A 25936-nucleotide genomic window follows, 5' to 3' on the forward strand; every position below is an offset into this window, starting at 1 on the left:
CACTTTGTAGACCAGGCTGGCCTCGAACTCAGAAATCCGCCTGCCTCTGCCTCCCGAGTGCTGGGATTAAAGGCGTGCGCCACCACGCCCGGCTGTGATGTTTCTTTTGTTGTGATAAAAATACCCTGAACGGAAGTAGCTTAGAGAAGAACACATTTATGTGGTTTACAATTCTATTATTCTTCCCATTATTGTTGGGAAGTCAAGGCATGAACTAAATAATCATATCCACAGTTGAAGGAGACACATGTGTTCGGAACCTTGCTAGATTCCTAGTTTACTCTTACACAGTTTAGAGCCCAGCCTAGGGAATAGAGTCACCCACAGTAGACTGGATTTTCCTACATCAAGTAATCATACAGATAGTCTGCCACAGACAAGACTATGGCCAAACTGATCTAGGTAATTCCTCATTAAGCACCCTCCCAGGCAGTTCTAGGCTGTGCCAGGTTGACAGTTAAAACTAATGAGCATAAGTCCTAAGTGTGACAGGCAAATCTGTGACACTTCTGGAAAATCATGGAGAATATCTGGAATTGAGGCGGCACAGAAGGCTTTTGCTTTATTTTAGGGATTCTGGGGATTGAACCCAGGGCAATGCTTGCAATGCTAAGCATCCATTCTTACACTGACCTATACATCCATGGCCTCATGGAAACAGATACCTTACACCATTTACAAAAGGCACTACTATAAAGAGAAAGGTATGAGTGAGGCTTCATTCAAGTCAGGGACTCCAGGGCTTAGGAATTTAGTTTGGTGGAAGAACATATGTGTAGCCCTCCTGAGTTCCTAGGTTCTATCCCAGCACCAAATAGAAACAAAGAACTCTTCATGAAAAGATAACAACAGTAAGGGTGGGCTGGTGGCACACACCTTTAATCCTATCAGGCCCGCAGATCTCTGTGAGTTCAATGCCAGTCTGGTTTATATAGCGAGTTCCAGGGCAGCCAGAGCTACTTAGTGAGACTCTTATTTTAAAGACAACAGTGAGAGTCAAAGGGCAAATGGTAGTCTGGGAAGAGATCTGAAATGAACACACCAAACAAAGGACTCATATCCAGACTAGATAAAGAGCTTCTGTGAATGAATAATAGACAACCTAATTAAAAATAAGCAGAACTGAGCAAGTATTAACGCCAAAGGGGGAATGTCCGAATAATCAAAAAACAAACATGGAAAGAGCCCTGTCTGCTCATGAGCTCACCACAGCAGGCAGCAGTGAATAGCCAGCAGAATGATAACCCGATACAGACCCACACCAGGATATAGTTTAGACATGCAGCCAGTAGGAGTGCACGCTGGTTAAAACCACTTTGGAAACTTGTATTGGAAATATGTGCCCAAGCGAAACATCTGCCTGTCTATGCTGCAGCAGCTCCTCTACCAGATGTGAACAAAGAGAAATGAATAGGGGAGGCACCAAAAGGCTTACTCGCCAGTGTTCACAGCAGTTCTATTAATAATTGCTCCCAAGCCTAGTGGTGGTCATCCACAACTTTAATCCCAGCACTCGGGAGGCAGAGGCAGGTGGATTGCTGAGTTTGAGGACAGCTTGGTCTACAGAGCAAGTTCTAGGACATCCAGGGCTCCACAGAGAAACCATGTCTCAAAAACAAACTAAAATAATTGACCCCAAATAGAAACTGTCTAAATGCTTATCCACAGCTGCGTGGATATGCAGAATATGAGGTAATATAGGGTAGAATATACTCAGCAATGAGAAAGAAAGAATTACTACACCAGAGATAAAACTCACGTCACAGTCCTGAGTGCATGAAGCCAGGGACAGAATCCGTGCTGTACAAATTCACATTTCAATACAAGCAACACTAATCATGCTTACAAGTAAGGCAGTGGCTACTTTGAGCATGTCATTATTCTGGATGAATACAGAGAAGCCTTCTTTCTGTCTATCTGTCTTGTCTTGTCTTGTCTTTTCTTGTCTTGTCTTTTCTTGTCTTGTCTTTTCTTGTCTTGTCTTGTCTTGTCTTGTCTTGTCTTGTCTTTTCTTTTCTTTTCTTTTCTTTTCTTTTCTTTTCTTTTCTTTTCTTTCTTTCTTTCTTTCTTTCTTTCTTTCTTTCTTTCTTTCTTTCTTTCTTTCTTTCTTTTTTTTGAAACAGGGTTCCTCTGCATAGCCCTGGCTGTCCTGGAACTCACTCTGTAGATCAGGCTGGCCTCGAACTCAGAAATCTGCCTGCCTCTGCCTCCCAAGGGCTGGGACTAAAGGCGTGCGCCACCACGCCTGACAGAAGCCTTCTTTCTAAAGGCTGACAATGTTTCATATTTTGATTTGTGTGTGCATGCATGTGTACATGTATGTGTATGCATGAATGTGTATGTATGTATGTATGAGGCCAGGGATTAATACTGTCTTCCTCAATCTCTCTCCATTTTCTTTCTTTCTTTTTGTTTTTTTGAGCCATTTTCTTATTATCTGTTGAGATATGGTCTCTCTCTTACTGAACCTAGTGTTTGCCCATTCAGGTAGACTTGCTGACCAGCAAGTCTCAGAGACTCTCCTGTTCCCACCTCTTCAGTGCCGGGATTACAAGTGCATACATACTACCATGGCTGGTTTTTCCTATGTGAGTTCTCAGAGATATTTTCTAGTTTCACCCGTTTGCCTGCAAAATTCGTGATGTTTTTGTTTTTACTAGCTGAGTAATATTTCATTGTGCAGATTACCATTTTCTGTACCCATTCTTCAGTTAAAGGACATCTAGATTGTTCCCAGTTTCTGGCTATTCATAAATAAGCTGGATGGGACCTTAGATTCTTATGCTTAAGGGAATACTTTCCCAATTGATCAGTCTCTGCAGACCTCCTATTGATTTGGATTGATAATTATATGAGGATATATAGGAGTGCTATTGAGTTGTACACCTAAAATTTGTGGCATGTTGCAAGCTTTTACTTCATTGGTATGTGCATTGGAAAGGAAATTTTACAAAAGCCTTTGGTTAGAGTCTTTGGAAGAGGGCTGGGGGTATGACATCCAGAAGGAAAGGCAGGCTGGAGGGAAGGTGGCTTCCTACTATGGTACCTGCCCTCACCTAGGCAGAGGCATCGGAGATTGCTTCTTAGTGTCCCTTCCTATCCCCATCCACCTGTCCTTGTGTCCTGTACCAACTGAGCTCTAACTGCTATGGGTCCCTGGAAGGATCTTACTTGGAGATGAGGAGGAAGGAAGCATCCCCCAGTTTTTGAGCCTGTTTGTAGAGGTGCTTCTAGAGTTTTCTTCTCTTAGGTTTCCCATGGTGACCTAACCTAGATGGGGTGGGAGTTGCCTGGTGGCCATCTTTATACAAAGCCGGGACTGGCATGTGAAGATGGTAGTGGGAGGTACCTCTTTCAGGTAGGTGGCCTGGGGCAGCCCTGTCAATTTTCTGGGGCAGATTCCAGTTGAGTAGACTCTAGGGCCAGGCATGGGGTTTGTATTTTGTGGCATCTGACATGTGCTCAGGTATTCTTGCTCCGTGTGTTTCTGACCAGGAAAGGGACACATTCCTTCCAGCCCATGTGCCCACTGCTACAGGATGCAAAGAATGCCCTGGTTGTGGATTGGAAGTCGTCATCGTCTATGTGCTTGTGACCTGCAACACAAAAGTTCTAATGTATCTTTCCTAGAAAAGGTGAGGATCTGTAGGGATCAAGAGCGTAGGACCTAGAGCCAGAGCCCGGTATGTGACTCGAAGGCTGGAATGTGCACTATGAGGAGAGGAGGCAATAGAATAAGGGGCCATACACTGGCCTGTGGCCTAGGGGAAGCCACACCTCAGCTTCACACTTGGATGATAGAGGATACTGTTGATGGGATGGGGATAGTATTAGCTCACACTTCATTGTTGTGTGTATAGAGTGGGATGACTGCCTTCCGTTGGCATGGCAGCGATGGCGCGATGCTGAAAGGTGCTAATGCTCAGAGACACAGGACTAGTGGCAGCGATGGCGTGATGCTGAAAGGTGCTAATGCTCAGAGACACAGGACTAGTGAAAGGGAGAGTCTAATGGGCCCAGTGAGCATGCGTGGGAGCCTCAGAGCCTGATGCGCCCAGTGAGCATGCGTAGGAGGCTCTTACAGCCCCTCTGGAGAGCACAGCGAAGGTTCGCTGGCATCATAATTATTTAGTTATCTAGTTTTCCCCATAGTTATTAAATTTAAAAAAAATGTAATATTTGAAAAGTGTGTTTTAAATTCACTTGGGGACCCAACCTGAACTGAGCTGATAGATAATTCACGTATGAGGCAGAAACGGTCCTAGCCGCAGCAGTATTTATACACCTGTGGAGGATTGTGCCCCTCATACACGTACTTTGTGTTACCTTTCCAAAATGCAACAATTCTGGAATGTTTCCAATTCCTAGTGGCAGGAAGAGGCGCCAGTGGATCTGTCTTCCATGACGGATGCTCCAGGTGGCTATTTCTACTGCTTCTTTTGCTTATAAAAGGATGTTACAGTCACTGTCCTTCATAAACATGGGACTTCTGGGTCAAAGAGCATACATATTTAAAATTTGGCATCTATTGATAGGGTTGTCTTTCAAAGACATGAGTGAAGTTGCCATTCCCACCAGTGGCGTTTGACAGTAAATTTATTGCCAGTCACTCACAGTGTAACTTGAGCTATGGTAACCTTTAGTGAGTGAGAGCCTTGGAGGATTTCATTTTCTTCTGTTCAGCCCAGACATGCGCAGATAAACATGCTACTCCCCTGTTGCCCAGAATTCATGGCTACTTGTGTAGTTCATGGCCATCCATAGCTATGACCCCTAGGCCTGTGTTCATGCTCCTTGCTACAAAGCTTGCAATCTTTTCTTTCTAGTCTGCCCTTAGCCTATCTTTCCAGCCTCTCTCTGACTCTCTGGAATCAACCTATAGGAAGATCCTAAGGCAAGCTTGAAGGGAACATTGGTATCTTAGAACTCTGGGGAACTCTTGCAGAGTCAAAGCCCTAGATTTGCATGGCTGGCAGGCTCAGACTTCACACAGCCATGGGTCACAGTGGAGAAGGTGTTAGTGGTAGGGATGGAGGGTGCGGTGGGGGTAGAGGGAGAAGGATCAGACCTTGGGCCCAGATTGGACTAACAGCTAAGGCAGAAGAGAGGTTAAAGTATCTCCCAGGTCTCTGGAGTCAACGTCTGAGTGGACAGAGGTGTTGTTACTGGAGCATAAGACTCAGCAGATAAAGGTAGAAAGAGCCACATGATTGGATTTCTGGGTTCAAATCCCATTGTCAGCACTTGTTGGCAGCAGCACCTTTGTAGGGCTGTGGTACCAGCGGCCAAGGAGCTGCATGTGGCGGGTGTCAGGTCTGTGAGGTCACCCTTACTTCTTCAGAACTGAAATTGCCTTTTAAGGCATTGGCTTCCCAGCTCTCCTGTCAGGATGCCGAGGCCCTCAACTCAAGGTCCAGTCAGTAGAGCCCGGGACACTTTGTATTTCTGAAAATTCCCCTGGTGAGTCCAGCTGCTCAGAACTGTGTACACTGGTGGAGGGCAGGAGGCTCTGGCTTCCCACCTAGGGCTGGGTAAAGCAAGTACTGTACATCCTTGGGTTTCTCATAGATAAACCCAGCAAGCTGCCTCCATCCCAGGAGGACAAAGAAGTGCAGATGCCCAGACAAGACAGGCTTGCTGCTTAGGCCATTCGGTGTCCTGTCATATAGGCTCTGAACGCTGACTCTGAAATCCTGTGACTGTCATGGAAACACAAGGCTCTTATCCTCAAACCACATGCTCCAGCATGTCAGCTGGGTGAGGTCGAGTTCCTTGGTGCCAGGTCACCAGGTGAGGCTTTTAGGTGGTGGCAGGAATCGAAAGGCCTGGATTGTCCTGATCTCTTGTGTCTCTCTTCTATCACCAGTGATAACCCAAGGGTAAGTATCTTTATCATAGCGAACACTCTGACAGTGTGGCATCCTCATCCCCAGTGTTTTAGTTTGTGGTCCTCTTCTCTTGGGAGGATAGCTCTTCCCATGCCTCAGCTTTTCTATTTTAGCAGAGAATGGGGCTGAAGTGTCAGGCATTGCCCCCAGAACTATTTATATATTTCCATGGCCTGCCTTTTGTTAGACACAAAAGAATGACTATAACCCGACAGAAAGGCCCTGCAAATTTTCAGTAGGTTCTGTGGAAAGTGTGGTGTTGGATATCTGTGCCTATCTGCCTAGTGAGAAGAGCCCATCACGTGGGAGAGGTAACCCCCTAGCTGAGTCTCCTCACAGCAGGGAAAGGGCTGGCAATTGGCACAAGGCTGAGGCTGGGTGTGGCTGGCAGCTTCACAGTACACTCCTCCCCGCCCCCCACCTCCCCACTCCCCACCTCCTGTGTTGTTTCGTCTGTGAATTGAATCTTTTGGGATCCAGAATTCTGGAGGGTGTCTTGCAAAGCTGATCCAAACCTAGGAGCCTGGAGTCAGGGGAGAGAAGAGAGTTTGTAGAAGGCAGGTGGGGGGTGTGGTCGGGGGAGGTGTCTGGAAAGAAGTTCGCTATACCTCCAGCAACCCAGCAGGAAGGAGCTGAAGCACTCAAGAGGTACATGGAGGGTTACGCACTGACTGGATGGGATGCTGGTTTTCAGCCTTTGGAGATCTCCATGCGAGTACAGTCTTGCCTTCTGGGTGGGTCTGTAATGTTTCCTCACAAGGTAATTTTTTTTTTTTTTTAAATCTGCCTTCTCACCCCACTGTGTGCACAGCCGAGATGCTTGGGAAAGCTTCCTGGGCTGCCACGCAGGCCCTTAACTAGCCAGCCACCCTAGCCTTGGTCGGTCCAGCGGAGGTCCCATGCCAGGCAAATAGGAGGGAGGTGGGACTTGCTCACCAGCGAGCCTGCAGTGAGCTGTGTGGTAGCCTGCCTGGAAGTCACTTTGTCTTCTCATGTTTGTTCTGTAAGGAGAAAGGGACCCTAGCTCTAGGTGAGGCACTGTGGTGGGTTCTCGGCTCGAGTCCTCACAAAACCCCCACAAGTTTGAGTCCTTTATAGTACCCTTTTCCAGTTGGAGAAACTGAGGCACAGAAAAGTCCTTTCCTAGGCCTCATAGCTGCTAGGTGGGGGAAAACAGAGAGTTCTGGGAATCCAACGTTAGAACCTAAGGCCTCCCTTGATAGTTTATATCTTGAAAGCGTTTATAGTATAGGTGACTTAGTAGCCTGTCAGCCATAAACTCATGTCACCCAGGATTTCTGGGAGCATGGGCTTGGAGTCCTCTTGCATCCTATGGTCCTCTGGTAGTTAATTTATGCAAACTAAATTAGAAGCTAAAAGGAAAACGACAGAGGACTAACCATTTAGTCTACTTAATGAGTGTATGGTCTGGAAAGGGCAGACGAGGAGGACAGTGAGGTTCCTTAAGCTCGTCACGCCTGCCCCCGTTGCCCAGCTAATGGCCGCAGTCCAGATGCACATGTGGGAGTTACAGCTGTGCTGCTTCCCTTCCCTTTTGTTGCCCCCCCCACGCCCCCAGTTTACTTGGGCGCATGGTCTCCTTCTCCTTGCCAGTCCCTTGGGAGGGATGCCATTGGGGAACAACTCTTCTACCCTCGAGGAGCATCGGGCTCACGTCCTCCTGCCTTTCCCTCCCTGTTCCCTCTTCCTTTTTTCTCTTCCCCTTCTGTGAATATGGTGTCACGTTATGTAGCCAGTCTGCTCTGGAATCCTCCTGCCTCAGCTTCTACACCTGGCTCCTGTTGTCTTCTAATTCTGATGACTGATGTGATTTGGTACTGCAGGTACAGCCAGCTGCCTCATCACCTTTTCATGGGGAGATCCCAGGGTAATTTTAGACTCCGTAGGATTTCCCCACTAACTTCATTATGTGCCAGGCAGTGTTAGAAGGATGCAGCTGCTTCTTCCCTTAGCACCATCTTTCTTAGCTGACACTTGAGGGTCAGAGTACAGGGATGGCACTAACATGCAGCCAGAGGGTTGTTATCGGAGACTCAGCTGTCGGAACCTATGAATCATTAGGGCTTTGGGAGGTTTGGTCATTCCATGGTGCTGTCCAGTTACAGTGGCCGGAGCTTGGTCACTCTGCACAGGCCAGAATCTGTTTCTTTCTTTGAAAGGTGAGGGTTACGGTGTCCATCTCACTGGCCATTTGGATGACCTCACTCATGGGGTGAAGGTCCTGGGTGAGTCTTGGTCATTCATTACTCGGGAGGCAGAAGCAGGCAAATCTCTGAGTTTGAGGCCAATCTGGTCTACAGAGAGAGAGTTCTGGGATAGCCAGAGCTACACAGAGAAACCCTCTCTCAAGAGGGGGGCCGGTGTAGAGAGCTCACCTATTTGTGGCATTTTAAAGTAGTTTTTTTTTTTTTTCTGCTCAGGGGATGCTGCCCAAATGCACTTGCCCTTACATATAGTAATTGGCAATGAGGCAGACTGGGCTGCTGTTCTGGAGCTGAGTGAATTCCGGAGTGGGATGTGCCAGCTCTGTGACACTCATTCTAGTAGATGCCCTGGTAGGCGAAGGGTCAGGTCAGCAAACTTTGCCTTGTCAGGGGATCCAGTTTTAAAGCTTCAATTTGAAAAATGAGCACGAGAGCATTTAGTGGCCATTTTGCATGGCCCTTGAGGGTTCCTCTGTTCCTGTCATTTCCAGTGGGGACTTTGGAGACGGGATAAGTGTGCTTGGCTTTCAGGGCAATGTGTTTCTTCTTGTTGTCATTGGCTCCTCAGTGCCTGCATGTCCACGTCTGTGAGGAGATGGATCTTTCCTGCACATGCTGCTGAAGGGCCCAGTACAAAGGAGCACTGGAGGCTCAGGAGAGAGCCCGGCACCACTGCCAGTGGCGGTGTGGAAGAGGACAGCAATGGTACTGGTCCTCGGACCCCTGGGCAGCCTATGTCCCTTCCCACAAATGGACTTGTGTTGAGAGCGTCCCGCTCACAACAGTCAGCACAGGACAGGAAACCTGTTTCCACTTACTTGAGTATCTCACTTCCTCCCCACTTTGGGTCTCCCATGGCTTTATAAGCCACCAGTGTGTTTCCTGTCCACCCAGAAAAATGTACTGAATGTCCACTGAGGACAGGATGAGGGACCTTGAGAGAATCAGGCAGACAGTAATGGCTTTACATAGTTCAAGGCTTTTCTAGGTTTTTGTTGATGTTGCATTGAAACTTTTTATTTGCTTATTTATTTTAGAGTTGGGGGTCTCATTATATTGCCCAGGCTGGTCTAGAATTTCTTGGTTCATACAATCATCCTGTGTCAGTCTCCTGGCATAGCTAGAATTACAGCTCGTTGCCACCATGCTGGGTTTTCATTCTCTTTCTTCAGGATGCTCAGACTTGAACCCGAGGACCTTGCACCTCTAACCCTGGAATCACCTACCCTTTAACATTACATTATTTACTGTGTGTGTGTGTGCGTGTATGTGTGTTCCATGGCATGAATGCATGTTGGGAGGGAGGACGGCATGTAGGAGTAGGCTCCTCTTCCACCCATGTGGGTCCCAGAGATTAAGCTCCAGGTCATGCACTTTGCTAGAAAGTGCCTTTACCAGCTGAGGTATTCCAGCAGTCCTGGGAATATTTTATAGAACAGAAACTTTCTCAAGTAAATCATGGAGGAGATGAGAAGCCCTGGATGAAATGGAAGTACCTTTTGGACTGAAGAAGGGCAGCCTGGGGCCAGCAGGAGTGGGTCACTGGTGGCTTTCTTCCCAAGCCCTCTTGTCTTGGGATCTGGGATTGGTTCCTTTTACTTGAGGTCTGTACTGACCAGATCTCCACCCGAGCCTCCGTAAACAAGCACACGGTGGAAGCAGGGCCCACAGAGTCAGGCTTCAGACACCCAGAGAAAACCAGGAAGGTCCCTCTGTGTGCAGCTAAGCTCTCAGGAGGGCCCTGAGGCTGCCTGGCAGAGCCGAGTTGGAAGTGCTTGCTGGAGCATGTGTGATAATTGCCCTGGATCTGGTTCAGCATTGCAGCATCTTGACACTGTATGTGGAAACTCAGTGCCCCGGGCCCTTGTATCTGTGGCTCTCTCCTCTCTCTGACGGGGTGGCAGCTTATGGGCCTACAGGTCCTGTATGTTGTATCTCTTCCACTTCTTTTCCTGAGATTCTGGGGTGGTCAGATCCCCACCAGGGCTGTTTTGTTTTTCCAGCTGTAGCAACTATGTGGCATCCTCCGTTAGAGGGGAGAACACACAGTTCCCGGATATTTCCCATCTGTTCACCAAGCATTGTGCTTATCTAAGTGTGCTTAGTCAGGGAATCTCCCCCCCCCCGCCCCATGCAGGTGGGGAGACACTGGTTCACACTGGTGAAATTAGGGTGAGGGAAGAGAGTGTCAGGGTATGAGGAAGGGCCCTCTAGTGAGACCCAGGGGGTGGGTGTGGCTGGTTGAGTTTAGCAGCTGCTTATCCTCTGCCTTCTCCCCAGAGGGGCCCCAGCTTGTTGGACTTCCAGGCTCTTACATACCCATCAAAGCTGCACACACACACAGTGTCTCTCCAAGGTGACATCTATGACTCAGGCTGGCTTGGCCTTCTCCACCTTGTCCCTGTGGATCTCTCCTTAACTGTTATGTCACACTGTGCTGGCATGCTCAGTGCCTTTTCTTCTGGGGCTGGGGATGGAACTCCAGCCCTTGTACATACCAGGCAAGAGCTATACCTTTAGTCTTTGGTGTTTTGTTTTTATTCATTTTTTTTATGCCCAGTCTCACTGTGTAGCTCAGGTTGGCTTTGAATTTGTAATCCTCCTGCCTCTATCAACGCACTAAGCTAATCAATGCTTTTAAAAACAAAACAAAACAAAGCAAAACAAAAAACAAAAATGTGGAAAATAATTGAAAAGATCCTAAAATCATTAGTGATCCTGAGGCCTGCCATCACTTTCATCAGCTCCCTGACCTGATTCCCATCTCAGAGGCAGATATTCAAAACAGCCCTGGGTACCAGGGAGATGGCTGGTGGGCAAAGTGCTTTCCCCACAACTGCGAGGAGTAGAGTTTGAATCCTTGACACCCTTGTAGATGCTGATGGGTGTGTTAGGACAACAGTCCCAATACTAGGGAGAGAGAGGGGGGTGAGAGGGGGAGGAAGAGAGGGGAGAGGGGCAGGGGGGAGAGGGAGAGAGAGATGGGATTCCTGGAACAACTGGTTAGAAGAGCTGATTCAGCAAGCTCTGGGTCCAAGTGAGATATTTTGTTTATTTGTTTTTGTTTGTTTGTTTTGAGGCAGGGTCTCTCTGTGTAACCCTGGCTGTCTTGAAACTCACTCTCTAGACCAGGCTGTCCTAGAACTTAAGAGGTAAGCCTGCCGCTGTCTCCTGGATGTTGGGATTAAAGGCGTGTGCTGCCACCACCATCTGGCTGAGATCTTGTCTTGATCTATAATGTGGAGATAATCAAGGAAGACACCCAGCATCAACCTACCTGTGGGTACCACATACATGTGTACACATATGTATGCATACATGCAAACACATAAAAACATGCATGCACAGCACACACATATACACATGTAAACCTTTGTAAAAACAACGAAGCTGGCTTTGGCATTGTCTGTCTCCTTTCCCCATCCCAGTTCTGAGCGTTGTACTCACAGCATGGCAGCGCTCTGTATCCCCAGTCCCAAGGATTTGTTTCTTCCAAGTGTTAGACATATTTTCGGACACACAGTGCATGCTAGAGATTGTTAGCTAGCCAGCTTTTGGGGACAGGTGGGAAAAGGTAGCCATGAGTTAGAGTATATTCTGGTTTCCTTGGATTAAATTCTCACCATGACTAGTTTCAAGGCACCAGCCTGGCCTGACTGAGCATGGCTGAAAGGAATCACGTGGTATGTGCCTCTGCCTTGAAGTGGCATGTGTTGTCTCCAATGCACAAAACAGGCTTTTGGGGCAGGAGGATTGCTGTGAGTCCAGACTGAGTCTGGGTTACCCCATGTCATGAGTTCTAGTCTAGTCTAGGCTATAGAGTGAAACTCTATCTTGGAAAACCAAAAGCAAAATACATAAAAAAAAGAGAAAGAAACCTAAGTTTGCCAGAAGTTCCCAAAGCCATCTGTTTCCTTGCTTTCACTGTCGCTCTGTCCTCCATCCTGGGCTGTCCTCATTCACTCCATGCCCTGCTGATGGGTGGGGTTGCTAGTCATTTCCTCCTCTCATCTTAGAGAGTCTGTGTACTCCGGGGTCGTAAGCATTTTTGTGTGTATCCATGAAGATGCTCCAGGAAGCCCATCGTGGGAAATCCAAACATGGTCAGTGGGTACTTGGACAGAGTACCATGCTGCCACAGATGCCCTGCTGGGTCCCTGTGATGCCGAGTTGTGTTTGGACACTAGCTGAGAAGCAGGTCTTGCTGGGCCGGAGCACCCAGGTTTAAGCCTGTCATCAGCATTGCAGGCCTCTGTGTGCGCCTCTGTGATGGGCAGCTACGGGTCTGGCTTGTTATCACTGCTTCAGTTTAGTGTCCATAGATGTCCTTGAGGGATGTGACCTTGCTTTTTAGCCATGGCTCTGGGTCATCTTTCTTGGCTGTTGAGGAGGTGAGGTCATCTGGGGCAGGTGGCTTGGGACCTTGTGGTTCTAGGCCAAATTATCCAATAAGCCTTTATCTCTGACTTTGGCTCTAGGCCTGAGGCGGGTAGACCACAGGGAGAAATGTATCGAGTTTTCTCCCCTCTCTCCAATAAGAGCCTGGAGGACAAACCCTGACTGTTTGTTGTTGATACGTTTTTATAAAGTGCCTAGCAGGAGGTTTACCAGTCTCCTTGAGGGGGTTGGTCCATTTCTGAGATCCACAATGAGAAGATCATGTTTGACGAAGAGCCTTGATTTGTTACTTGTATATTTATGAAGCCTACTGGAAACTGATTGCATGGATTTTTTTTTTCTTTCTTCCATGTTCCTTTCTTCTTCTTTTGGAAACAAGGTCTTGCCACGCATAAGCCAGACTATACCAGAGCTCACCATCCTCCTGCTTCAGCCTCTCAAGTGCTAGGTTCCAAGGGTGGGTCACTATAACTAAGAATTTGGGAGGGTGGGGCAGGAGGATTACTGTGAGTCCACACCCAGTCTGGGTTATGCCATGCTGTGAGTTCTAGTCTAGTCTAGGCTACAGGGTGAGTTTTTACCCCCCCCCCAAAAAAAAACCCAGAAGCAAAATACACACAAAAGAGAGAGATACTTAAATTTGCCAGAAGTCCCCAACCCCATCCTGTGCCCTCTTCCAGGCTTTGTCTATTCCTCCAACTGCTGACCCGATACCTAAGAGGTTGGGACAGTTGGAACCGCCTCTGCCTCTCTGAAAACCAACTGAACAGGTGTCCTCAGCTGGAGTTGTTGCACGTCATCTCTTTCCTCTTGATGAGCCTTTGTGCAGTGTCTGGGTTGAGGCTTGTGGTGTCTTACACAAGACCATTCTAAAACAGCCATTCTTAACCTGGGACTCATGGCCCATTTGGGGGTCAAATGGCCATTTCTCAGAAGTTGCCTAAGACCATCTGCATATCAGATATTTACATTGTGATACATAACAATAGCAAAATTATCATTATGAAGTAGTGTCGAAAATAATTCTATGCTCACAGTTTCATAGCATGAGGAACTGTATTAAAGGGTTGCAGCATTAGGAAGGGTGAGAACCACTTTCCTCAGAGATGTCCTTGATTTAAAAGGACTTGGTTTTTTGAGACAGGGTTTCTCTGTGTAGCCCTGGCTGTCCTGGAACTCACTTTGTAGACCAGGCTGGCCTTGAACTCAGAAANCCGCCTGCCTCTGCCTCCCGAGTACTGGGATTAAAGGCGTGCGCGACCACAGCTGGCTGGAAGGACTTGTAATACTTGAGAGTAGGTGACCTTAGGTGGCAAGAGGGACTTTGTAGATGTTAGGTTAAGGAGCTTCCCATGGGGCAAATTGTCCTGAATTAATTAATCTAGAGGGACCAGCATCATCCCAGTGACAGAGGAAGTTGTGTGTGTGTGTGTGTGTGTGGGGGGGCAGTGTCCAAGATTGAGAAGTGACACTTTGAGCTGAGGGAGGAGCGAAAGGTCTGAAGATGCCACATTGTTGTCTCTGAAGATGGAGAAAGATGAGTTGAGGGGTCCATACAGGTCAGCCTTTGGAAGCAGAAAATGCAAGAGAAAGATAGAGCCCTAGTGCTTTTGGAAGTAGTACAGTCTTGTTGGAGGACACACTTTGTGGTGGGATGAATATGCTTGGGCCAGGGAGTGGCACTATTAGGAGGTGTGCCTTGGCGGAGTAGGTGCGTCACAGTGGGCGTAGGCTATAATACCCTCGTCCTAGCTGCCTGGAAGTCAGTCTCCCACTACAGCCTTCAGATGAAGATGTAGAACTCTCAGCTCCTCCTGCACCATGTCTGCCTGGATGCTGCTATGCTCCCACTCTGAAGATAATGGACTGAACCTCTGAACTTGTAAGCCATCCCCTATTAACGGTTGTCCTTTATAAGATTTGCCTTGATCACAGTGTCTGTTCACAGCAGTAAAACCATAACTAAGACACATTTGTTACTTAGTTTGTGTAAAATACTGTTTGGAAAAGTGCTACTGAGAACTTTCCAGAACACATCCTGTACTGAGTGTATATAGTGACTTGATGTTGCCACAGTCTCCCAAGATGCTCCAATAGCAGCCGTCTGAGTTCTGGTTGCTCTATGTTCTCACCAGCATCTGTGCCTACTGGGAGTAGACAGTTTTAAGGGACAAAACAGCAGGACCTCATGGCCACTGGACACAGTGGTGCCACAGGTACAGGAGGCCAGTGCTTAGGAAATGCCAGATTGCAGGCAGCTGGGGAGAGGAATGAGGGCGTGGTCACACTAAATTCCTCTTCCAGAGCAGTAGCTGCGATTGACCTGGGATTGACACAGAACTTTCCATCTGAAGAGTTAGAACAGCACAGACCTCATCTTAGTCTTGCTCTCACTAACCAAGGCACGTGGTGAGGAAAAGCCCAGGCTGGGTAGTCCGCTGCTTGGCGTGAGAATTGCCATCACCTGAGAGCGGGTCTCAGCCTCCTGGAGCTCTGTGTGTATCTCTGTAATGCTGGTGATCCTGGCTCCCTGGCTGTGGGCAGATGCCTGTGAGAACCAAGGTTACTGCCTTAGGCAATGGTAGTGGCTATGCTTATCATCAACAGAGGCGTGAAGTGAGGTGTGAGGTAAGTTTCTTTTACAGGAATTGGTAATTTGGGGCTCAGTGTCCATTAGTTCATTCATTCCTTCATGATCAAGCTATACACTATATATATGTAATATATAGTATATAATACAATGGCAAGGATTGCAGACTCCTAAGGTCGTGCACCTGCTCATTATTTGTAATTTAGTATCTGTGATCTGGGTGACCATTTCTAGGTCTTCCTTATGAACTTTTTTTTTTTAATTTTGGGGGGCAGGGTGGGGGACGGGAGTGTTCATCTCAGGGATGCTAAGTATACCCTCTGCCATTGCCAGGCACCCCCTCTTCCCACCCCCAGTTTCCTGATTCCTAGGGTGAGTCAGTAGCAGTGCCTTCCTACTAGGTCTGGTGTGAGAATTCCATGTTGGAACCTGGTCCGTGACACCCCTCAGTGCTGAGGTAGAAATTCTTGCACTGTCCTCAGGTACAAGCTGATGGCTTCCAAATGGCTCTGTGGGGGTACTTATAATATGAACACTTGGGAATTGAAGTTCATGGTTTAGAAGTTCATGGGTCTGCGAGCTACATTGTAAGTTGGAAGCTAGCTTAGTTTACAGGGAGGTGGGGACCCTTTCTCAAAACAAAAACCTGAAAGGCAACAGAACACTTTGTAATCCTGGGTCAAGTTAGCCACTCCTCCCAGGTGCCCTCTCACAGTTTAGTGGGGGGTGGGAGTGGGGTTTGTTGGACTCTCATTGAGGATGAGGGAGAGGGGCCTGTGCTTTGTGCAGAAGGGGTTGCTATTGAACCATCTTGGCTTCCAGACTTGAGGTGGGATGGGACAATCCTAGCCACAGAGTGATCCAGATGTGAGCGGTTGGTATTTCCCTCCTGCTTTGCAACTGCCTTGCCAAGGCACCCCCCGGAACTTTGTACTCAGGCCCCACTTCTTCCCCTCTCCTTTTGCAGGATCAACGGCTGGACGGTCAGTCGGTCATTAAGCTCTTCTTACTCCTGCCCCACCCCCCAGAATGCACAGGCGGCAGCTGATGAAGTTAGCTCTGATGGAAGCCAGATCAGTGGCCCTAGACAGCGATCCAGATGCTAAAAATATCTTGTGGTCTGATCTTTACAAGTTAAATGAAAGACCAGCATGGGAGGTAGGGGCTGGGGAATCTCTCTAACACTGGGTCTGGCTGGCTGGGGACAGGCATCCTAGGAACCTGGTCCTTCTCACCTGGATCAGAGCCAGTCAGATGGTGTTTAACCTGGGAGAAGGTCAGAGCCATGTGGACCAGATGGGGGGATGATAAGTCAGAGAACTGCAGGCCTTTGAGGCTCAGTGGTCAAGGTGGTTGTATAGCAGCAGTGCTGGGTGTACATGTGGCAGCAGATTAGCCGATCGTGGGTGACCAGCATCACCTTTGATTCCTGTCTAGGATGCACTGGGTTGGAAGTGAACACATTATTCCTAAAAAATGACCTTCTAGAGTGGAAGCTGACTGCTCTTTTTAGTGTAACACCCAGTGAAGTAGCTGGTTTCTGTCTAGAGGCATGCCTGTGAAGAGAATCTTTCTTGTGATGTTAACCACAGTCTTGTTGGTGAGGAATGCGGGAGCCTAGGAGTATGGCTGATATTCCCTCTGGGGCAGATGCTCCCAGAGGGAAGAGGAGGAAGGATCCTCCAAGGCACCTGGGATATTCTCTCTGGTTCCTCCTTGTCTCCCACTAGCCTCTGTTACTCCTGAGTACTTCAACTTGGATCTTCGATGTAGGCATCATGAGCTTTGAGGGGTCCGGTAGGTACCATTATAAGGAGTCATTTTTGTGACAACTTTAGATATCATCCATGGTCCTTGTCCTGTGCCAGGTGACCTACTCAATAGTCTCGGAAGATATCGCAAGGATGCCAGGGAAAGTAATGCCTGGAAGTCAGATATATTATTATCCCTTTCGGAAACCAGGATGTTTTAATTTTTTTTTCAGATTGTGGAATATCTGCATATCTGTAATGAGATATCTTGGAGAGGGGGCACAGCTCTAAACACAGGATTTATCTTTCATACATACCTTACGCACATAGCCCAAAGTTACCTTTATGCAATATTTTAAACATTAATTTCACGACTAATGCAATGTTTCCTGGTCTAGAATGTTTTACTTGGGATCTTGTTAGTGTTCTGAAAGTTTTAGGTCTTGGAGCACTTTAGAGTTTGGATTTTTTTTTTTTGATTTAGAGATGTTTAATTTGAGATTGTGGAAGAAATGATGGATTTGAAGGGATCCAGGGTAGCATTTGGTCTAGTCTAATGTGGCCCTCTTGGTGTGTGTAAATGATGCTCATTTGACTTATTTAAGTCCTGATTTATTTGTTGTAGAGGAACAGGTTTCTGTGACATTTCCCTTCATATGTGTCATTGTACTTTATTCTAACCCATTCCCTTGGTCCCTTTGTTTTTCAGGAAAGAAGATCTGGGCCTGGCAAGCTGAGTTTACAGAGCGTTTCACAGTAATGAATCAGTGCATTTACAGGGGAATGGAAGAGCACAAGGAAAGGTAACAGTTAAGGAAAAAGTGTCCACAGCGATGCGATACAGTGTCGCCTCCTCCTTGCCTGTTTATGTTGGTAGAGAGATACCCAGAAGCATCTGGAAGTTGCAAGGGGCTAGGTGAGGAGCTTGGTGGTAGAGTGTTTTCCCAGCATGCATCAGGCTCTGGGCTTGACCCTCTGCCTACCAAACTCGCATTTCCTTTCACATCTCCAGTTTGATCCACCAGAGGAGAGAAACCATTGTTAAATATGAAGGAATTTTTTTTCAGCCCTAGAAGAGCTGGGATCAATAGGAACAATGTGGTGTAAAATGTGTCTTGGTGCAAAACTGTGGGTGTTCATCCCCAGACACAGCCTCACCTGCTCAGAACATCGTGTTTATGAGTGGTCAGTCTCTCAGGAGCTCTTTTGAGCCATTTCTTCTCCCTTCCCTTCCCTTCCCTTCCCTTCCCTTCCCTTCCCTTCCCTTCCCTTTCTCTCTTTCTCTCTTTCTCTTTTTCTCTCTCTTTCTCACTTTCTCACTTTCTCTCTTTTTCTCTCTTATAATTTTTTCATTTTAGAAATTAAAAAATAATTTTAATTCTCAGTCCTGAACCCATTCCTGTTCTTTCCTATGGTCAGTGCAGTCGATGCTTATCCTTTATATAATATCTACATGGGTGACAGATGTAATATCTACATGGGTGACAGATGGAGTCCTTCCAGAACTTTTTCTGGGTATCTAGGTATATAGAAGGAGGGTCATCCTTTCATTTCTTCTCCTTTGTTCTTGTTGTTGTTGTTATTGGTGGTGTTAGTGGTGGTGGTGGTAGTGGTGGTGGTGGTGTGTGTGTGTGTGTGTGTGTCTCACACAGGTATGCGGACGCCAGAGGTTGGCTGTCTTCCTTATCTCTACCTCCTCTATTGAGGCAAGGTCTCTCATTTGAACCCAGAGCTTGCAGACTGACCCAGTCTCGATACCCAGTTTGCTCCAGGGAATCTTGTTCAGCCTCCCATGTGTAGAGGTTATATAGGTGGGCTGCCATGCCTGCTTGGTGTATGTGTTGTTCTGGGGATTCAATCTCAGGTCCTCACATTTGGGCAGCAAACTGTTTTACCCGACCATGGGTCCATCCTCCCAGCCCTCCATTTCTTCTTTTTAAAATGCATGTTGTGCTGGCTGGCCTGTTTTATAACCCTTTAAAACATTTAATGATGTATCCAATAATGATGCTTTTGAGGCAGCCTGTGTCAGTCTCCTTTGTTTTCACTGCATACCAAGCATGAGGAGTGCCTATCTCACTGATTGCTGAGCCAGCTTATGATGGTTAGACTGGTTCTGGCTTTTATTGGGATGTGTGCTGCAGTATATTCCTTTGGGCACGCAAGCTAATGGTTCTCTATGGTGGTTACCAAGGAGAAGAGTCGCTGGATCATCCTAATACACACTTGAGAATCTGATAAACATGGTCAGATCACTCTTTAAAGAGCACAGTTTGACTTGTCAGTGGAGTACCAGGTTTCCTGTTTGCTCATCTCCTGTTCATCTCAGATCTGTTCTTTAATTTTTGCTGTCTGCTGGGTGGACAGCATACCTCTCTGGGGTTGTAATTTCTTCTCCTTCTTCCTCTGAGGGGAGTTCATCTTGGGACTGTTGCTTGGTTTCATCTCCTGGTGATACCCATAAGCTTCTGTACTCACAGGGAGCAATCTCTCCAGAGACCCAGGGCTCCAGCAGCATACCTGGGCAGTCCTGGCCCTTCACAGGTGCAGAGGCAACTTTGCTTTCTCTCCTGAAAAGCATCCAGGCTGCTGTCCCAGGGGTCCGGGGTGGAAGCAGCTGCCTCTTTTTTGGCTCTCTGAAAGATTTTGAAGAGCCTGGGGTTAGATTTCATGACTTCAGGTGGATTTCTTCATCCGCCCAGCAGCAGAACCAGCAACAGCCTGAGTGTATGCGGCCGGTCAATCCTCTCCGTGCATCCGTCGACCTACCTCTCTGCTTTGGTCCTCACAGGGGCTCTAGAAGGAATGAGCAGTGCTCTTCTCCCTGTTTTGTAGGCATGGGTGACAGATGAGACCTCATTCAAAAGCCCCACCCCCAGGAGCAAAAAGGAAAAGTGTGATAATTTGGTCTCCTTTTGGAGACTCGGCTCCTAACCGGTGCTCTCTCGTTATGTAGTAACTGAGCCGCACTGGCTTAGAGGTGAGCTCTCTGCTCTCCCGTGGGACATGACTTGGAGTCAGCGTGCCCTGTTTGCAGTTGCTTCAGCCACTTACAGCTGTTACTCTGTGGCTCTTCTCTGAGAGGAGAGAGCTCTGAGGAGCTGAAAGGAGGGGCTGTGTCCCCATCCAGCATTCGGTCCTGGGGTTTTGTATACCTCCGGCACCTCTGCTCTGTGTACTTTTAAGATCAGAGGCTTCACTTGAGCTCACCCAGGCACTCCTGTGGATGGATTTCCCAAACTGAGCATCTTTGTTGTGGGAAAGTGAATATATTTCGTTAGAAGGAATGAGTCTGTAGGGATGGAGTGGGGAGGAAGTGTTTTGCTTGTCCTTGGTAAACCTAACTCGTCACTCTGCCCTAAAATGTTTCATTTTAGAGTTCATTGAAAGATTAAGAAATTCCAGACGGGGCTGAATATGTAGCTTGTTGTACAGCCTTGCCCAGTGTGTGTGAAGGTCCAGCTTCCACCCTCGGTACCACACAAGCCAGTACATAGCTCAATATATAAGTAAAAGATGCGCAGGTGGAGTACAATTTCAGATGCCTTCCTAAGATGCCCTTTCTTATATATTTTAAAGACATAAAAATTTGGGGGGGGGGGGGCGCTGGCTGGCTTAATGGTTAAAAACATGTACTGCTCTCGCAGAAGACCCCAGTCCAGTTCCTAGCACCTGTGCTGACTCATATCTACCTGCCACCCTAACTCTAGAGGGTCTGACACCCTCTTTAGCTTTCACAGGCATCTGCACTCACATGTAAATACTGCTCCCCTCTCATTTAAAAAAAACTGAATCTTTAAAAAACACACACAGAGCTGGGAGAAATCCTAGATTTACTGCTTTCATGCCGTATTACCAATTCAGCACACAGCCTAATATTGAGGAAATAATTTTCCAGATTCAAGCTGCAGGAGCAGATCCCTGAGGTCTGGCTGACTGTGGCTCTTTCCACAGCATCAAAGCTACCTCTCGTGGGATTAGCTGGTCCCAGAAGCCTGATCCCTCTTATTTCACAACTGGCGCTTATTATCTGAAGCCCCTGGGGGAAAACTAGCCCATCACTAGTTTGAGTTGTTGAGTCATCCCATGGGCATTTATTGTATATCACTAAGTGTACTAGAAGCAAAAGATAGATCAAATCGGCACTCTCAGAGAATCGAGAGTTGAGTTGGGATGACAGGGCAGTTGCATACTTGGTGAACATGGGTCAGTGAAAGGCCCTGGTTTGTTTGTTTGTTTGTTGTTTTGTAGGTCAGTGGAGAACAGGATTGTACACATCCGCTGTCTTAAGGTTGCTGTTGCATGATGGAACACCATGACCAAAGAGGAAGGAAAGGGCTTATTCAGCTTATACTTCCACTGCACTGTGTCATCAAAAGATCAGGGCAGGAACCTGGAGCCCATGAGTGGCCCCATCCACACTCGGCTGGGCCCCTTTCACTCCAGTCACTAAGAAAAGTGCCCTCCTTAGCTTGCCCTACAGCCCAGTCTTCTGGATGCATTTATTTCCTCAGTTGACTCTCAGATGACTCTAGCTTGCACGATGCAGGACCACAGTCTGGCCTGGGAGCAGCCTGCTTTGTGAGGACAGGGCCTTCCCAGCTGGCTACATGGTTCTCCGCATAGTGCAGCTTGGCTCCTGAGATCTATGGACATCTTTTAACCAAACGACTTTATTACAAAAACACCTATTCTCACAGTACTTATGACCATCCTCTCCAGTTCCTTCCTCTTCTTGATGGCAACTGATCTGCTAGGGGCCCAAGATCATAAGTTTTCTATGCGATAAAACCCCAGCGAGTGAAGTTTCCTGATACACACAGTGACTATGACCAGATATTATTTCGTTGTGAGAGTTTCTGACGTTCCCTCAGGTACAAAGAGAATTCCGAGGAGGAAAATCCTTGTCCTTTCTATCAATTCTTCCCGTGAAATGGGCTTGTAATGAGAACTTCAGTCATGCTGAGGAACTGGAAAGTTTAAGTTCATTCATTCACTCACTCACTCATCAGTCCACACTCCATTACCCAGCAAGCCTTGGCACTGAAGGAAAATACCCAAGGAAGGGCATTCCTTTCCTTGCCCAGTTTCTACTCAGAGGTTGTATACATCTGTGATTTCTTCAAAATCAAGTACTCTCCGGCTTGACTATTATGGGACAGTTGCTGCTTGGTGCCCTAGGATACTCATGAAGATCAGTATTCAGTGATGCTCAGGTCTCTTACATTCAGGCAGGCTGTCTGTGAAGAAGGCAGATAACCTTCTACATCTCTTAATCATCTCTTGCTTACCTGTATGAGGCAATGAAACAGAAATATTATATAGTTGGTAGTCTACTGTATTCTTTAAGGCCAGTCCTGATGGTGCTGACCCATAATACCAGGATATAGGAGGCTGAGGCACACAATTGAACAGCCAAGGCCTCCCTAGTCTACATTGGGAGTTTAAGGCCAGTCTAGGCAACTTAGCCGGAGACCTTGACTTAAAATAAAAAATTAAAGGAGACCTGGGGTTACAAAGAAAGCTCAGAGGTAGAACACTCATATAGTGTGTGAGTCCCTAGGATCAAGCTCCAGTATTTCAGGTTAATTAAAATATATTATCTTTATATGTGTGCATGTTTTCCTGCATGTAGGTATGGGCATCACATATTGTGACTGACATGTGGGTGTTAGGGTCCCTTGCAAGAACAGACAGTGCTATTAACCATTGGGCCGCCACTGTAGCCCCCAGGCTCTTGCAGTCTGAAGGACTAAGTTTTTGAGTTCTAGGCCAGTCTCTGCTGCATTGAACGAGTTTGTCTCAAAAACCAAGCAAATACACAAACTGTTGTGCTCTGCATTACACAGAATCTGTAGGACCCACTGACAGTGAGCCACTCCTGTGCACTCGCTTTGTTAGGCATTCCTCTCCTGGAAGGAAGGGCCTTGTGTGCTGCAGTGAGCCCTGCTGTGTAGCCCAGGGCACTCCCCTGTATCAGCTGTTGGACAGATTACATCTGATACCCTTCGCTTAGGGACAGCTTTGGTGGGCTGACTTGGCTGAGGAGCAGTAATATGTAGGTGGTTCCAGGAAGAGCTTGGTCCCACATTGAGATTGTTCTCAGAGTGGGCCCCAGAGCCCTGTAACCATTCCTCGTCCTGCTAGCTGTTGGCCACTATCTTCTCACTGTTCCGCTTCTCAGCTGCCATCTCATCATTAGCCCTGAGCTGTCTTTATTCATTGGTTTTTATTAGCTCTCTGTTTACTACTTAAAGGGCGATGTGGAACCTGTTCAACTTTCCTCAAGTCCCCAGGGTTCAGTGATGACTTTCACAAGCTGGAAAGTGACAGCTAAGAGTTTGCAACTCCCTCTTTCATGACCTTCAGTGAGACACCTCACCTCTTACCTTCCCTTCCCCAGCATTTCCAAGCAGCTCCTTAGAAAATTGTTTCCTCTTTACAGTAATAGAAATGTAAAGAGGGGGAAAAAATGGAGTCTTTCACCAAATGTTTTTGGCTAAGTGCTGATTTAAGTTCAGTTAAGTAGGTGCTTCATGCAGGCCTTGTCAGAGCCTATTAAAAGATCAGATTGCATGGCAGGGTTTCTAAATAGAGGTTTGTGTTGTATGCACCCCCCAGCCACCCCCAGTCAGCTGTTGGACAGATCACTTCTGATACTCAGGGTCTACTCAGTTCAAATACATGGTCAGGGCAGGAGACGAGTGTGTGTTTTATAGATGAGGAACCAAGCAAGACCTATCAAGGTGAAGGCAAAGCTGGGCTGTGGTTTTAAGGCTCAGACCCAGGCTTCTGAACCTCAAGATCAGTTTTCTTGTATTTTTTTTTTCCCACCACACAAAAATACCGCTAACCTTGTTGTGGCCAAAGACAGGATTTGGAACAGTGTTTTAGAAGCTGTCCTGTGGAACGTGGTAGCCCAGTCTTCAGAAGCCCAGGCAGAGAGATCAGTTGAGCCCGTGAGTTTGACAATGCAGAGACCCCCATCTTAACAGACAACCGGCAATAGTAACTCATCTCTCCAGCTGTTAAGAAACAAACTCTTGCCCCTTTCTTCCCCGTGTCTTTCAGTGACTAATTTCTACAGAGCCTTATCTGTTGAGGTGGGAGCCTCTGGAGAGGCTCTATGTATTCATTGGCTCCAGACCTCTAGCAAACCAGGGAAGTGTACATCATTCACCTCCATTTTGCAGGAGAGGGAAAGGAATCCTTAAGTACCTGCTCCAAAGTCAGTGGTAATTCTAGGTCTTAGACGGAGATGTCCTGAGCTTGGAAGCCCTCCACACGCATGCCTCTGGTCTTTCTTGGACCCTCTCTTTCCTCCCTCTCTGCAGAATGGGCTGCAGCTACTGAGGTTGTCCCAGGCGTGGAGTTCTATAATTTTGAGACGCAGAGGTATGTGTTTAATGCCATTAGGAGAGCTTTAGCCAGATGCTTAGCTCCAGGTAGTTATCCTTCACTGGGTGGCCTGCTGCCAGGGTGCTGTCGGGGGATGATGACGGTTCTTACCCAGTTGCTGAAGCTTCCTAAGTCCCTCTCTGTTGCTGTGATAAACACAGTGACCAAACACAACTCGGGGAGGAAAGGGCTTTATTTCAGCATATGCTTTAGATCATAGTCCATCGCTGAGGGGAGATAGAGAAGGGACTCAAGCAGGATCCATAGCAGAAACCATGGCTTATTCACTCGCTCATACTCAGCTAGCTTTCTTATATAGCCCAACTCTACCTGTTTAGGGAATGGTGCCACCCACAGTGAGCTGGACCCTTCCACATCAGTGACCGATCAAGACAATCTCACAGGAATGGCCAGAGGCCAGCTGCTTTAGGAAATTCCTCAACCGAGGCTCCCTCTTTCCAGGTGTCTCTATGTTTTGACAATAAAAACTAACTTGTACACCCTGCCTGTCCATGAGAGGAGGCAATGGTGAGACACCATCCCTCAAGCTGATATGTGGGTTCGGTATGCTAAGAAGTGGTTAACTTGTCTCCTGCATACTTGATTGACGTATAGAATGATATAGTACATGGCCCTAGGCTGTTATCCATCCATAAACCCATTCTTCCAACACTCAGAGCCAAGAAGGAACTGTCTAAGTGCCTAGCCTCTGCTCCACCTTCAAGGATATCACTGATTAGTAATTCAGATCCCTGCCAGGCATGAAGCTCTGTCAGGTTTTCTGGGATCACAATAGCGATGGATTTGGCCTTCATGGTGCTTGTAGTCTAAGAGGAGGTGGGTAAGAGGCAGAGAGATGCAGAGAGAGCTTACTAGAGAACTCCCCAGTGTCATTTGTGTTTCTGTTTCTCTTAACATGCATTTTTTTTAAAGGACAGTGTGAACGTCCTTAGTGCTGGAAAGGGCTTCAGTGATGTCGTGCCTATCTTCACACGGGCAGAGGTAGGAGAAGAATATCTCTGAGGCTCTTGAGCCTGGCCCACACTCATCTGGCAAAGGTGACACTTAGTAGCCACTGCCCTAAGGTAGTGGCACTTGTCCGCATACCTGCCCACTCAGGGTGGAGGCCATGTGCGTCATGTAGATCTACCTCCTGGGGAATCTGATAGAAATTTCCTGCCAGACGGGAGTGGAACAGTTTCTCTGGAGGTAAATTGGCTTTTCCAACCACATGATCCAAGCACTGGGCTCACTGAGCTGTGGCAGGGTAACATACAGATAGCTAAACCCTCCCTTGCTGAGGTGCCCGGGCATGATGAGGGTAAGGCTCGTCTGTGTAAGTCACCAAATGCTGGCTTTCTCTAAGGTGATGGGTACACTGCATGGAATGATAGCTTTTTCTCTTTTTCATGTTTGGAACAGGTTTGTTTTGAATATTGGAAGTGTGTCTATCGGGATGGTTCCCACTCGTCCTGAATCAGAGGCTTTTAGTGCCACTCCTCCTGGAGAAGCCTCTTTCTGTCAGCCTTGCTTTTCCGCTGTAGGTTGACATAGTACAGTACAGCAACCAACACACAAGACTACCGTTGTGTACGGCTAAAGACCATGGTGATGGTACAGCCTCCTGAGCATTTCAAATTCACAAAGTAGGATAGGGATCTGCACCAGGCAACTTTCTTCTTGTAT

The 25936-nt window shown here is 47.4% G+C and overlaps 1 protein-coding gene across 3 annotated transcripts in view; it reads left to right on the forward strand.

The window, feature by feature from the left end:
* The window catches only part of Arhgef3 (Rho guanine nucleotide exchange factor 3), a 289545-nt gene that overhangs the window by 20796 nt on the left and 242813 nt on the right, over window positions 1-25936 (forward strand). For 2 of the 3 annotated variants that reach the window (XM_021181453.2, XM_029468792.1), the window contains exon 2: window positions 17562-17655. In XM_021181453.2, the coding sequence (XP_021037112.1) occupies window positions 17612-17655 (44 nt within the window). In that variant the 5' untranslated portion in view covers window positions 17562-17611. Of the gene's footprint in view, window positions 1-3495; window positions 3636-17561; window positions 17656-25936 lie in introns of those variants that run through there. The other variant, XM_021181454.2, reaches the window with a different exon arrangement.

This window comes from Mus caroli, chromosome 14 (genome assembly GCF_900094665.2).
Source record: "Mus caroli chromosome 14, CAROLI_EIJ_v1.1, whole genome shotgun sequence".
Taxonomy (NCBI): Eukaryota; Metazoa; Chordata; class Mammalia; order Rodentia; family Muridae; genus Mus; species Mus caroli.